The sequence below is a fragment of the Thermobia domestica genome, chromosome 11, assembly GCF_964235325.1.
Source record: "Thermobia domestica chromosome 11, izTheDome1.hap1.1, whole genome shotgun sequence".
NCBI classification, from domain to species: Eukaryota; Metazoa; Arthropoda; class Insecta; order Zygentoma; family Lepismatidae; genus Thermobia; species Thermobia domestica.
In genome coordinates this window covers 118,763,753-118,779,921 of record NC_137464.1, presented here as the reverse complement: position 1 = coordinate 118,779,921, position 16,169 = coordinate 118,763,753, and the positions used below count along the sequence as shown (strand labels likewise).

Sequence of the window (16,169 nt, the reverse complement as noted above, 5' to 3'; positions counted from 1 at the left end):
ACAGTGTTTCTCTCTCTGTGTACCTCTGCAAGGTCATTCGTTGCTAAGCGGTTAGCATATGCGCCTTTGGCATGGGAGACCTGGCTTCGATTCCTGGCGGGAGCTCATGTAGTTCGGACTCCACGTTAATGAGTTGGTTCCGTCTCATATAGCTTCGCTGCTGAAAGAGACGATAAACTCAAAATCAACTCAATTCAACTCTGTGTGTGTGTGTGTGTGTGTGTGTGTGTGTGTGTGTGTGTGTGTGTGTGTGTGTGTGTGTGTGTGTGTGTGTGTGTGTGTGTGTGTGTGTGTGTAAAATGCAGAGAACATACCTCGAATTCACAGAGTACAAATATTGCGTTCTATTATTTAAAATTTAAATTTATTAAAAGCGATGAATATTTTCCGATTCACAACAACATACTCCACTTATTCATTCATCGTTGTTTAGCCGTAAATTTTTTTGTAATAAATATTGTCTTAGAAAGTTTCATGAAATGAAAATCTAACGATTCTTCATTTCTTCAAAAATGTTCCAAAAACTTCAATGCGTTTTTCCCTCAGAATCCACATTTGATCTCAAAATTATATTTCGTCAGTTTAATATGCGTAAGACGAAGTTTTCTCATAGCTTTACTACTTTTCTAGATTTACATACTGCAACATTTATAAATAAGTAGAGATTATATAAAATGCCTACTGTAAATTTTTGACTATCCAAAATTCGAGTTTAAGCAACTCATGAAAACAAATACTGACTATTTTCTGGAAATAAACATTTATTTATTCATATATTCACTCAGAAGAGAAAGTGAAATATAACTAATAAGGAAGCTGATTTGTGTAGTTGTTCTTCCAATAAAACAATAAACGAAAGGTGAAAAGCTGCATTATTAGCGCTGCGTTCTAAAAGCAACAAGTAATTTCATTTTAATTTACAAAATAAAAAACATATTTCTTTTTTATATACAGGGTTATTAAAAAAGAAAGAACAAATTTCAAACATTTATTTCTTCCAAACTACGAAAGATAGAAACATGATTCGAACGTTACTTGATTAAGAAAAGTTTACAATTTATTGTTAGCAATTATGGTATGTATTCAATATGAGCACCGTGTGTTACACGACAAATGTCAAAACGGTGGCTCATTTCTTGCCACACACGAATCAGCTGGTCTCTAGTTATCGAATTCACAGCTTCAACAATTCGGTGTCGTAGACTTTCAAGAGTGTCAGGCATAGGAGTAATAAAACACGGTTTTTTACGTAACCCCATAGATAAAAATCACACGGAGTGAGATCTGGAGACCTGGAAGGCCACCGGCGATAAAAGTTGATCTTCTGCTCCTCCTCTTCCAATCCAACGTCCTGGAATGGTGTCATTCAAGTAACGTCGAACGTGGTTAGAGAAACGAGGCGGGGCACCATCTTGCATGATGATGAAGTCATCTGAATCATCTTCAAGTTGGGGAAATAACCAGTTTTGAAGCATGTCTAGATAGGTTAATTCTGTCACAGTTTTCTCCATGAAGAAGTAAGGCCCATAAACTTTGCTTACAGATATCGCACAAAAGACGTTCATCTTTGGTGAATCTCTTTCATGTTGAATACCTGCCGCAGGATTTTGACTTGTCCAAATTCTAACGTTATGGCGATTAACTTTACCAGAAAGATGAAAAATGGATTCATCGGAAAAAATTAATCGTTGAGCAAAATTGTCTTCTTCCATATCATCTAACATGCTAATGCAAAATTCGTAACTTTTGTTGTGGTCGTCAGGATGCAATGCTTGTAATAACTTCAGTTTGTATGGCTTCATGTGCAGACGATGTTTTAGAACTCGCCATACCGTTGGTTGAGGAATGTTAAGTTCTTTGCTTGCTCGTGATGTGGATTTCTTTGGGTTCCTTTCGTACGAATACGCTCGACATTCTCGTTCGATGTGCGTGGACGTCCCGTGCTTCTCCCTTTGCAAATGCAACCATCTACGAATTTTCGATGCCACTCGTAAATTTGCTTATGATGCGGCGGTTGTTTATTAAATTGACGGCGAAATGCTCGCTGAACTGCAACAATGGACTCAAGTTTTGCCAATTGTAACACACAAAAAGACTTCTCTTGTGGTGAAGAAGCCATTCCACTACAGACAAACAACAACAGCGCCAATGCGGCAGTGATTGGAACTTCTATCCGGGCTGTTTAAATTGTAAACTTTTCTTAATCAAGTAACGTTCGAATCATGTTTCTATCTTTTGTAGTTTGGAAGAAATAAATGTTTGAAATCTGTTCTTTCTTTTTGAATAACTCTGTATATATGTACTTGTTCTATCGAATAGTTATTATTTCTAATACATTTTTATACATAATAATGGAAGTTTTACACTACAAATATCTGCTCTAAGATATTGATTAAACAAAATTCCAATATTGAAATTATGATTTACGAGTGTTAAACACAATAAAATCAAAGCATTGCTTCTTATTTTCTGTTATAAAAATAATCTCCATAAGTAACTTTTATGTAGTTATTTCATTACATAGGCAGGCATCTACCTGAAGAAATAGTGGAATTTTCTGTTTTTGAAATAATTGATAAATTCACAAAGGTTCCTTTTCGATTTCTTGTTACATTTTAAATATTGGAATGGGATATTTGTTCTCTACAAACTCGATGTATGTTCCCTTCATTTTACACTCACACACACACGCGCACAGAGAGAGAGAGAGAGAGAGAGAGAGAGAGAGAGAGAAAGAGAAATAGAAAGAGAGAAAGAGACAGAGAGAGAGTGAGAGAAACTGTGTGATTTTTTACTTCCCAACTTGAAATATTAGAAAATTTTCTGGTTCCCGAAAACTAATTGGAAAATTATAATTTGTTGCTGACTAACTTACCTCTACAGGAATTGAATTTTATAGCTCAATGTGCAGTTAAATATAGTGGAAAATTTTCCACCTAACATCACTATACATAATATCCAAAATTGTCCGGCTTATGAAGAGTTCTTTCCAATTGTTTCTACATCGCAATGAAAACTTTCCGATCCGTGAAAATTCCTTTCACTTGTTTCTCCAGAGCAATAAAACTTTCCGATTCACAAAAAGTTGTTTTATTTTTTGCTTCAAAATTATGAATGTTTTCCGACTCATAAAAAGTTTTTCAATTTTTCCATACAGGACAGACAATTTTTCGATTCATGAAAAATTGTTTCACTTGTTCCTACATAGTACTGAAAATTGTCTGAGCCTTGAAAATTTTCAGATTCTTTAAACGATCTTTCACTTTTTTTTTAACATTTCTATACATAAATTCAATCAATTTTATGATTACTGAGGAATTGTTATTTGATCACTGATATTTGTTTAGAACGGAAAATTTTCCGGAAGAATATAGAATAAAATTTTCCACCTCACATCACGGCTAAACAACGATGCAGGAATAAGTAGAGTATGTTTTTATGAATCGGGAAATTTTCCGGAAAATTTTCATTACTGCCTGGGACCCAGCAAGATGTTCCCAATCGGGCCCCGTACCATCTAAGGCCGGCCCTGTGTACTCTTTACCTGTTTTCTGTCAATAGCAACTGTATGAATGCATAATACAAAACTGGTATCAGATTTTTTTTTAAAATTATAACGTGATACTTCGCAGGCTGCATTTTATAAGGGCGCACTCTACCCTTCACAGGTTGTTTACCAACAGCCACTGTATGAATTTACTAGACCTATACGTAACTGGTATACAGAAATAACAACTAAAACCACTTATCCATAATGTGATGTTTCGCAGGGCGCACTGTACTCTTCACAGGCTCAATATCAATAGTAACAGTGCATATTTATTGTACAGAAGTGTGCTATACAAAACATAGGCGGCGCCAGGATTTTGGTAATGTGGGTGCAGGCTAGGATGGGACAACACATCCTAACATTGTTGCCAGAACACTCTGCACTATTGAGCCTTAAGGTCTCAAAAGCAATCCCTAAGTTTTACTTTTAAAAAACTAGGAAAACACGGTATGATAGCAAATAACTTATAAGAGACTTAAGAAGTCACTCAAATATATCCAAAAATAGGAAACAAGAAATATACAAAATAGAAAGGAGTACTGTAGGAAATCTGAAGATCGAAGTTAACGTGGGTGCAGCTGCACCCACTGCATCCACTGTGGCGCCGCCTATGATACAGAAGAATAAACAAAACTGTTTATCTGTTTTACAAATGCGCATGGTAAAGAGTTCTTTACCAATAACCCTGTAAGAATTTATTAAAAAATACTCGTACCTGTTTTTTAAATGTGATGTTTCAGAGGGCGCAACGGAAAATGTCCCAGTGTACTCATCATGCCTGAGAGGTGAAACAAAACTTTTCCGCGCTTGACATACGTAAGACGACATGATGCTTAGAATTTTTGAGAATTTCTTCATTCATAGTCATAAATAATTATTACTGTCCTAATTTAAGGAAAATGTAGGTTTCTCCTTTCTGTGTTCTGTGGTGCCGCCAAACAAACATAATCTCCCGTGCTTTAATAATGTGTAACACTGACATCATCTGCCTCCATCTGTTGACTGAGTGTGGTTATATTTTGTTTGTCCTTGACCAGAAAACCCGGCTTTCTACCTACAAGTGCTGCTATCTGTTAGACATAACAACAACTACGTCAAAAAGGTTTCTTTAAATTTCCCGTTTTCTGTTGCTTCCTCACTACACTATCAAGCAAATTACTTTTTTAAGTAGGTGGAGTGGAATGGTACCGTACAATTACTTCAACTCTGACATAACCATTCAAGATAACGAAAAATTCGGTGGAAGATATTAAACAGGTGACATGATTTTGCTGAAAACTTTACTAGGATTTTACACTTTTAATATTTCATGGTTTTAAGGTTGCCAACTCTGGAAAATAAAAAACCGGCACCCCTCAAAATTCCCTATGATATAGGTCTAAGTGTAAAGTATCTCTGTTCGGGCCCATCCATGGGAAGGAAATGTACTGTTTTAAACAAAAGTGCAATAGCAACTGTATTTTGCATATCCTTAGTACATTCACTAACAAGCTAAATAGATAGAGCTCCGTCGTGGCTAAGCGGTTGACGTACGCGCCTTTGGCGTGGGAGACCCGGGTTCAATTCCCGGCGGGAGCTTATGTGGTTCGGATTCCACGTTAATCAGTAGGTCCACGTCTCATATAGCCTCGCTGCTGAAAGGGACGCTAAACTAAAAATCAATCAATCAATCAAGCTAAATAGATAGGCCTATACATGTACATTGTGCTATAAATGAGAGACTGAAATCAGCATTGATAATTTTATTGTATTTACCAGTAACTGCCACTTCTTTAAAATTAGCGAGACAGATGAATAAAAATGTATTAATCTTTACGTGACAATATTGGATTTGGAAAATTAAATTTATTCTCTAAACTTATACTTCAACTACAGGAAATTGCTTTAAGAAGTCCTTTTTCACTCTCAATAAATGTATAAAATTCCTTACAAGTAAATTTCAAAGTTTCCCTGATACAGTTCCAGTCATCTCTTTAAAATTATCTAAACAGTTGAACAAAATATATTAATCGTTAGATAGATGGTGAAAGGTGACAGTTTTGGATTTACAGAATGAAAGTTACTTTTTAAATCTATACATCGAACTAGATGAAATTGTTTCGAAGTAGATACGAATTTGAAAAAAAAAAAAAAAACGGTCATAAAGGGGCTAGTAAGAAGTTTGTGCCGGTCACCGACTTTAACCAAAATAGCAGCAATATTTCCGGCGAGGCCAGTGAAAAAACGGTCAGTTGGCAATCCTACATGGTTTCGATGGTCCTAAGATTGTGTTCACCCATTTTGCATATTTTGTTGGCTGTATTTAATTAAAATAAATGGTTCTATAAGTGACTTAACATTTGGTAACCAAAGAAATTATCAGCAGTACCCAAGATAAATCGTTGATGCTTTGGGATCGAGGAAATATAAAATTCGTATAATATATACAAGCTTCGTCTCTTTCAGTAGCGATGCTATATGAGACGTGGACCTACAGCATAACGTGGGATCCGAACCACATAAGCTCCGCCAAGAATCATACCCGGGTCTCCCGCACCGAAAACGCGTACGCTAACCATATAGCCACGACGGAGCTGAATGTATATAAGAGCAACATGTTTCAAGCTAGACCACGGGAGATGAGGGTTTCGGATTTTATTGAGCCCGGAAAAATATAGTTTTCTTTTAATCAATCAATCTACGTATATCGGGATCTATCTATCTAGCTTACGAAGCTTGATCGAAAAGTAAGGCCTCCATGGTTTCAACTCCCTTATTTGTTAACCAATTTACAAATTTCTTTTTGTATATATATATATATATATATATATATATATATATATATATCTACATTTGTTTTCTATGAAATGCACTTGTTTTCTGTTTTACAAATGTTTCGTGTGCTGATAAATGAAGAAGATGTCGACTAGCACTAGAAATGAAGTTGAAGCAGATGCCGTTATTGACTTTCTGACACCTGAGGGTTGCTTGCCTATCCAAATTCATCACAGAATGACCGCTGTTTGCGCTACCGTTGACGTCAGTACAGTAAAACGGTAGGATAGGCAGTTGAAAGATGCAAATCTGGATATTTCTATTGTACTTGATCAAACCCGTAGTGCACGACCCCTCACCGTATCCGATCAGCAATATTGACATCGTGAAGACGAAATGATTCGCAATAATCGTCGTCGATCAAACAGCGACAGAATTCAACATTTTCCAAGAAAGTGTGCACTTTATCAAACCGAGCTGCTGGGGTACCACAAAATGTGTGCTCGTTGGATCCCACAAGAGCACAAAGTGCAGACGAAACAAATTTTGCAGGATTTGTTGGCCTTGTACGAGCGTGAGGGTGATACTTTTTCCCACCACATTCTCACGGGGGATGTCATAAGTGCATCTTTTTGACCACGAGAAGAAGACACAACCGTTGGAATACTGCCATAGCATATCTCTATGACCTAAGACGTTCAAGGTAGTCCGATCTCGGTAGAAAGTTATAGCGACAATTTTGGGGGGAGGGATTTCCAAACTATCGTGCTCATTGACTTAACATATTGAAAGAGGGAACCACGATAAAATCTCATTTCTCTCAACGCTTTCTGAAAACGCTGGAAAAGTCCATGCATGGTCGTTCCACGTTCGAAAGGGTTTGGTTCTTATTCTGCGGCACGATAACGCTCGCCAACACACAAGAGGGGTTGCAGAGTCTGAAGTTCAAGAAGGTTCTACCACGCTTGCCGTACAACCCGTACGTTTCGAAGCAGCTTTCCAATGTGTGGCTTTCATAGCTTCCAAACAGCGTTGACAGACTCACAGCTCGGAATTATTCCAAAACCTGATCGAAATTAGGCTAGATTCGGTAAAAATATGCTAGATCCTGATAATTACTAATTCAGGAATTTTCTAAAGAAAAACGCCGAAGTTGAGATACGATAACGTAATTTAAAATACACAGAGCACAAGAATGCGAGGATAGAACACAATACTTCACGCACCAAATCTTTAACTCAATTAAACTAATGCAGTCGTTTTCAGAATTACAGCTTGGAATTATTCTGAATAATCTTTCATTTTAAGAGGAGGAACAGCTTGGCTTCTAAGAAGAATAAAGAGAGCAAGTCCAGTAAGTATGTCGTATAAATGAATGCAAAGTGTTTGATTACATATTTTGAAAGAAAATGACCTCGCAGTCAAAGAATTAGAAAACGCTGGGTGGAGCTTTAAAAAAATGCATCTGTGTGGTGGACTAGGTCAACCACATGGCGAAAGGCCTTTGAGTCACCTGCATTTGTGTGCTATATGTTTCATCTTAACTTCAAGAAGCTACCGTCTCAAATAAAACTCGTTTTCTAACTCATTTTCAGAAACACTAAATTGTTTTTACTCCCACGACCCTTCTCTAAAGGCATCGGTAAAGGGATGACCTCCCGCCGTTTCAAACTTATTTCGAAAAATAAGACTGCCTGTATGATTTACCGACTGTATGAATCAATAGAAGAGTATACATTTCTGCCATTCTTTCTCTTCCCACGATCAACTTCTTTCTCATCTCCAGATTTTGCGACTTTTTGATAAACTTGCTGAAATTATGCTAGATTTGAGCAGGATGCTAAAAGCAAGGTGCTAGATGCTAAAGACATGCAAATTATGCTACATCTAGCATCATTCATCATTATGCTAGATCTGGCATCGCTGCTTCCCAAAGAGGAAAGGGCATCCTAGGACATCAATTACGCTCTGAAGAGGGTGTGATAGATGCATTCAATCCTGGTGCCGACAACCACAGACAGTGCCGACAACAACCACCGAAATTATTCTTCGACTGGTTTGCCAGACTAGTCACGTGTTGCCGCAAGTTCGTGGAAAGGGATGAGGAATATATAGGAGAATGAACATTGCATTACGGCATTATGTAAAGGACAAGAGTGAAATCACGTGCAAAAAGAAGTTTGAAATTCGGTTAATAAAGAAATGTTGTAGCCACTGAAACACTACTTTCTACTTATATATACAGATGGTGATCAGAAAAATGGAAACACCTGAACGAAATTGCAATTTACCAGATTAATATGGTGTCGGCTCACCTTTCGCCTTCAGAACAGCCTTGATGCGTAGTGGGATGGAGGCATAGAGGTCGTGAATGGTAGCAAGTGGAATTTTACACCATTCCTCGTGCAGGACATCGGCAAGTTCTGTGAGAGAGGATGGAGGTGGAAATCGTCGCCGGAGTCGTGTTTCCAAGACGGACCACAGATGTTCAATTATGTTGAGATCTGGGGATTGGGCGGGCCAGGGGAGGTGTTGAATTTCATCCCGATGTTCCTCAAACCATGCTGCAACAACGCCAGCTGTGTGAATGGGTGCATTATCATCCTGGAAGATGGCGTCATTGTCCGGGAACAACATCCGGACCATAGGATGCAAGTAGTCTCCTAAAATTGCGACATAATCTTTGGCAGTGATTCGTCCGCTAAGTGTGACCACAGGACTCAATGAAAACCATGATATGGCGGCTCACAGCATCACCCAGCCGCCACCATGTTTCACAGTTGGGCGGAGACACTGCAGATCATAAGCATCTTTGGGCGTTCTCCACACATAATCACGGCCCGTGGTTGGGAATAGAGTGAAGGATGGCTCTTCCGACCATATAACACGTTTCCAGTCCTCAACGGTACAAGTTGCATGGTCGCGGCACCATTTGCGGTGTGCGAAAGCATTATGGTCCCTGATGAGCGGTTTGGCCCGTGCAACACGACCCCGTAAGTTCATGTCATGTAATTCGCGGCGGACTGTGATTGTCGAAACAGGGTGGGGAAGGTGCTGATTGAGTTCCTCCGTCACTTGCTACGCAATGCAGTTCTGCGTGACAATGCGCTTTAATACCCGGCGTGACCTGTCACTCATGATTTTCTTCCGCCCACTGTTCCGCTTCCCCGATGTGGTTTTCCCGTGTGTTGTGTAGGCCGTCATCACCTTCGACACTGTCCCACGCGACACACCTAACACAGTAGCCACTGCCGTCACACTCACTCCACATAACCGCGCACCAACAATTTGCCCTCTTCGAAAATCTGAGAGGTCTCCCATTTCACACTACCTCCGTCTGCTGCAGCCACTGGATACTGCTGTTCCACTGCGCCTGACGTAGTATGGACCAACCTAACACACCACCACCAGCGGTCCGGCGCTGCGGGCGCCACGACAGCACTGCCAACCCATACATCTGACGTGTTGCCAACTACAGGTGTTTCCATTTTTCTGATCACCATATATATATATATATATATATACGTGTGTGTGTTTCATACAGGACCTGACTTTATATGTATTTTTAGTCGCCGCTTAATAACTAGTCCTGTCCAACCAAAGAATCATTGTTCAGAATTAAAGAATGGAACTTTGTTAACAATACCTCTGGGTTTTTTCATGGCAGCCATTCTGAGTAAGGTTTTCCTCATTCAGTCCAGGTAGGTCCGTATCCACGGGGGGCTAGGGGAGTCGCCCCCTAAATTTTTACTGGCTTCCTAAAATGTTTACGGTAGGCTTGCAAATGAACTATACTATGGTGATGAACTATAATATGGTTTGATCCCCCCTGGCTATGTGTCTGACTCCAGGCAAATGCCTTTATGGTACGGTACCTCACATAATCGCTTCAGGCCCCTTCCTTCTTTCCCAGTTCCTTTCTTCCTTCCCACTTCACCTGACAGTGTGATCGCCAAGGGACATCACCCCTCAGACCCTCATAGGTAATGGACTAGGTGCCGAAAGTCCTGAAATCTAATTTATAAACATAGCTCTTTGTCACGAACAGGAACGGGTACACTTCGTAACGCAATACTTTGTGTCAACACAATGCAAAACGTTGCAATTTAGTTTGCGATAATCGCCATGACAGTTAACGCTTCTTTCACATTGAGTTGGCGATCTGCCGTCGTCGCCCGCGGCAGTTTGCCGTGTGAGAAGTGTACCCTTTCATATTACGCAGCGTTTTGCCGCGAATGAAAAATATGCGACCAGGGTTGCTGTACAACTGAAGAAACAAAAAAGCTTGTGGTGGTTGCAATGGAGAGACGCAAAAAGTGTCTTCTACTCGCCTTGTTAAGACAGAGAGAAATAAATAAATAAATAAATAAATAAATAAATAAATAAAAACAGTAAGAGAAACTTATGGGTTCACTTTATATATATATATATATATATATATATATATATATATATATATATAGAAGTGGTACCTTGAAAGAGATTTTTCTATACTGTTTCTACAATTGATAGACTTGAGCAAAATAGCGGCAAGGTTCTGGATATTTAAAATACCATCCCGATATTCACCTGTTGTGACTGGGAAAACGAGAATAAAGTCCTTTCGGGATAGTCGGTGGTTGAGATCTATCCCAAAAACCATAGGTCAGTACTCAACCACTGAACCCAAGGCTGGTCTGTTGGTATTATATTATTATTATTATTATTATTATTATTATTATTATTATTATTATTATTATTATTATTATTATTATTATTATTATTATTATTATTATTATTATAGTATTTCGGGTTTATTCGTTTGTTTTAAGCGTTCCGACTATTTACCCAAGTCTCTTTAAAGCACTGCTCTAGTTCCTGAATTCAAAGGACTATTCAAGAAATTACAAAAATAGAAGTGTTAAGATAGTTATAAAATATATAAAATACGGTACATTTATCAAATATCACGTAATGAATTCTCTCTTGCTTTGCTAAGGTACATCACAGTATTATTACTAAAATCCGGATTACGAATTTTTATGTTTCAAAAGTCCGGGAACACTTTTAATATTTTATTGTAGGCAAACTAGTAACAGTGGAAAGTAACGAATAGCATAATTGTAAAGGGTAAACTGTAAAGTTTGTTTTGAGCAATGATTATTTCACAGACACTCTATGTGGGAACCACGTGTGATCCTACAAATGTCTACGCGATAATCCAACTCTTGCCACACACGACCCAACATGTCTTCCGAGACTGTTGCTGTTGCTTGCTCAATTTTCCTTTTCAATTCCCTAACATCACATGTCAAAGGAGGGACGTATACAAGATCCTTCACGTACCCCCACAAAAAGAAATCGCAAGGGGTGATATCTGGAGACCTCCCATCCTCTTTGTCCTGCAATGCACAACAAAACTGGGATCACTCCTCTTTGTCTTTTGGATATAACTTTTGAACTAACTGTAGTCTGTATGGTTTCGTGTTTAATTTTTTACGCAAAACACGCCACACAGACGTTGTTGACATTTGCGACTTAAGTGAAGCACTGCGTAACGATTTTGTCGGGCTCCTTGTGAAAGCTTCTCTCACTTGTTCAACGTCATTTGCACTCACGCTTGGCCTACCACTTCTCTTCTTGGTACACAGACACCCTGTTTCAACGAACTTCTCATGCCAATTGTAGATTGCCTTTCTTGTTGGTGCTCCTTTACCGTACTTCAACCTTCGTTGGACATCTGTTGCACTCTTTGTTTTGTCAAATTGTAGGACGCAGAAAGCCTTCTCACCTCCAGAAAGCGCCATCTAGATTTTGGTACCACCTAGTGGCGATACATGGAACTACACGGTACACTTCCAATGAAAAAAATGAGAACTTCAATGTCTCAAATTATTTACTTCGTTAGTTTATAAAGCTACTAGTTTGGCTACAATATATTTTTTAAAGTGTTCCCAGACTTTTGAAACAAACTATATATATATATATATATGGCAAAATAATACATATATATATATAGCAAAAGACTGTAAAATATGTAATATTGTTGAAATATTTGATAGTACATATTTCAATTTTGGGGTACCAGAAATTTATAAAATTAGAAGCTCGTTTGCCAAGCGCTGCCTGCACATTTATCCCAATCTTCTATTACATAGAAAAAATAATTTGTATTGATTTGGATTCTTTTTAATCAACGACCTCCGGATTCGACACTTCGGTAGTAGGGTCTATCGGTCGTTTTCGATTATTTTTACATGTCATCTTTTCCCATATATTGTATGTAAGAAGTTTGGTTAAAAGTACTCGAGGTGTCCTAGGCTAGAACATAAAAACATACATAAATACACAAACACACACACACACATATATATATATATATATATACGTAAAACACACACAGATACAAATTATCGCAACCACTCTCTACTCTTTCCTGGCAACATTTGCTCCCTCCTCCAACACCCAAGCGGCAGATCGCCGCCTATATGTAAAGAGCTCCATTACTTGCGATGTCCCGCTTGGCTGTGGGCGTCAATCTGTGGCGCGGCTTTCTAGTAGGGAGAGGCGGCTGTTTTTCCTCGCCGCGTAAATTTGCGGTGACCGCCGCGCATATATGAAAAGCTCCATTGCTTGCAATGTCTTTCTACCCTACACGGCAACTCGACGCCGCCGCGCGCGGCAGGACGCCGCCAAATGAGAAAGGGCTGTAAGTTCTAACGGCTTTTTTTGAAAAATTTTGCGTTGCGTTACTGTATGCAGAAGTTTGCGAACACTGGTACGGAATGACATCCCAAGTCATTTGGAAGTCATAGCTATCTTCGCGATATTAGTCGAGTTTCATCTTGTCTTACATCGTCGTGCTTGCAGGTTAAATGAGACAGATTCTTACTTTAAATAAAATAAAATAAAATAAAATGCTTTTCTAAAAAAAATATTTTCATTGATACTAATTTCTCTTTCGTACCAGTGAAGTCTTGGCCATAGCTTGTTTGAGCACCGACCATACTCGTAGTTCTTCTCTCTGGTTTAGTAGCTAGCACATGCGCCTTTGGAGCGCGAGAACAAGGGTTCGATTCTGATAGGAGAGCATCGAACACATTACAATGGTTCAAATCCCACTTTAAGCTATCTTTCAAAATTACTGTTGTTTCGTAGGTAACTATATCAGTAATTCTTCAGCAGAAAAGGCAGTTATTTAAGCTTGCAATGATCCATTCCTCCTAAATTTGTGAAACAGGTAAAACTTATTGACTACTTTATGAAAATTTAAACAAGAATTTACCGTTTCCACAGAAAGAGTCAAAGGATGACTGTAAACAATGCCCTTTGTTTCTAAGTACATATAATATATTCTTCTTACTGCATGGTGAAAATTGAAAATTATTGTTTTCTTTACCGAGTGAAAGATTTCCATCCATAAGAAATTTGCCGTGGCTTTTGTCAACTTGACATTCCTCAGTATCATGATTAGCACCAAATGCATGACCTAATTCATGAGCTAAGTTTAGTATTCGTAGCATTGGTGTCATGATCATTCCGTTTGGTAGCACCCAAGTCACTGCTAATGAATTGAGATATTCATTTTCACTTCTTTTCTGACAAATGCCTCCAATACCGTTTCTACTCTCTAGTGCAACATGTGAAACACCTACTGTATTTTCTAGAGGTGAAAAATAGGTGAATAAAATTGCTATACAAGCCTCTTCAAAATTATAGAGGCTAAACCTTCGCAGATATTTGACGAAATCCGTCGTATTCACTGATAACATGTTATGGGTATCATTGTCAGATGCAATAACAACGGTTTTAAAAACTGTGAAACCAATATTGTCCGGAACTCCATCAGAATTAAAATCAGCTGGGCGAAAAATGGCTTCTGCACCTTGAAGAGTCTCTCTCATTAGACGAATGGCGCGATTCACACATCCTGCTGCTATATGTTTGAAGAATGAGTAATCAGCCACAAGCATTGCCGAGCACAGAAGCGATCTCGTCCTGCAAGGTAAGCAGGAAAGCCGGGATATAAGAATTGTGATGACTGGTTGAAAACATACTTTTCTACGAAAAATGTACATGTATTATTTTATAACACAGTAACTTTATCACTACATCATTACATAAAGTAACACTAAAAAGTATTTAGTTGCTTTAGAATTTTCTTTTAGAACTTAGATGGAAATCTATAGGTTAACTAACAATCCAAACCAAGCATAACTGCAATCAATGATCGAGAACATTTGACTTATTTTAGAACCATTAGCCTCGCATACAATGTAGCAAACATTAAAACCTACATTTCGAATATTGAACAACAAGTTGTATGGAGGAACAAATGGCGAAATTGAAGGACAGTTTTGATTTAGGAAGAAAAAGGGCAAGTTATCTTATTATCTTATCTTATTAAGCTTGTTAAGTGTATGTGCAAAAAGTTTATAGAAAAAGGCCAGAAACTGTGCTATGCTTATTGACCTACCTGTGCTATCTTTTAACAGAGTGATCTTAAAATGATGAGAATGCCGAAAAAGTGGGTTGGAATAAAAGGATTGCAGACTCAAGAAGCTTGTCCATGAACCAAGAAGTGAGAGTTAGAATAGGGGAATAAATGACACGGAAAAGTGTAATTGCAGAAATCCTACAAGGATATCACAGTATTCAAACTCTTTAAAATAAATAACAAAGAAGAAGCTAAATGGAAAACGGTACTTCAGTAGAGATAAAAGGGATCAAGGAATATCTACAATTTGTAGATGATGTGGCTCTTGTGAAATTGTAACAAAAAGTAGCGTAATAGATACTTGAACACCTGTAAAAATGAAAATGAAATGAAATTTTTGAGTTTTACGTCCCACGTTTATGCCGGTTAGGTTTAAGAAGACTTGTTGAACACCTGTGAAGAACATGGGATGAAGATATGGGAGAAAACACTTCTGGAAAAGAGGGTGTAAAACGAGATTTTAAACTTTGTCCAAAGTATACATATGCAACATGTCAGTAGGGATTCAGGAAGTTGCATAACTTAACACGAATTGATCAACGTTGACTATTGTATTTTCTAACTTAATGAAGTACGGTATATATATATATATATATATATATATATATATATATATATATATATATATATATGCCTACCAGAATGGTCCAGAATGTTCTACTTATATGATTAAGTTCTTCGAGTTAGTATTTTCATGAACACTATTCATAAAATTTCGAAACATCATACGAGAGAACCGTAATTTACATACACCTACGTGTATACTGATCGAATAAATTTAAAATCTGTAAAATACTCGTATAATAATAAATAAGTTATAACAGAGTGACACTAGTTGAAATCTCTCTGAATAATGAAACAGTTAACAACATAGTAGCAAGGCTCTTTCTGAAATTTCATGGAATATTCTTATCGAATTATTTGACTCGTTTTCATTATACTTGTAGAAAGTGAAACTGACTCATTGTCACAGGGGATATGGACTGGGTTTCATTCCTGTAAAATAAGAAATAAGGCATGTCCCAGAAGCCAGGCGCACAGTTACCAGAATCACCTGTGACTCCAGTAAGCAGGTACGAAACTGTGCGTGCCATATCAGAGCTCTTCTCATAATACTTGAGCGGAATTACTGTCAGTGTGAGACAGCAAGAGGGAAACCAGTGAAAATGGGACGAGAGCAAATGAAGAGTTCGCGACGCGAGTGCTGCATTCCTGTGACCTTGAGTGACAGGGTCAAAATAATACTAATTACTGTCCAAATTGTGCAGGCAGACAGGTAGCTGCAGGTCATATGAAAAATATTAGAAAGGTATCGAACAACTGGAATATTGGTATATAGGCTTTACCGGACACCCTTGAGCGATAGGTGCAGCAGCACAAATTGCAACC

The 16,169-nt window shown here is 38.1% G+C and overlaps 1 protein-coding gene across 2 annotated transcripts in view; it reads right to left on the bottom strand.

Moving 5' to 3' along the window:
* The window catches only part of LOC145664400 (disintegrin and metalloproteinase domain-containing protein 10 homolog), a 184,471-nt gene that overhangs the window by 91,957 nt on the left and 76,345 nt on the right, over window positions 1-16,169 (bottom strand). The window contains exon 2 of one of the 2 annotated variants that reach the window (XM_081731071.1): window positions 13,569-14,281. The exons of the other annotated variant lie outside the window; for it this stretch is intronic. Coding sequence (XP_081587197.1) covers window positions 13,569-14,281 — 713 coding nt within the window. The remainder of the gene's footprint in view (window positions 1-13,568; window positions 14,282-16,169) is intronic. 2 annotated transcript variants of the gene reach the window in all.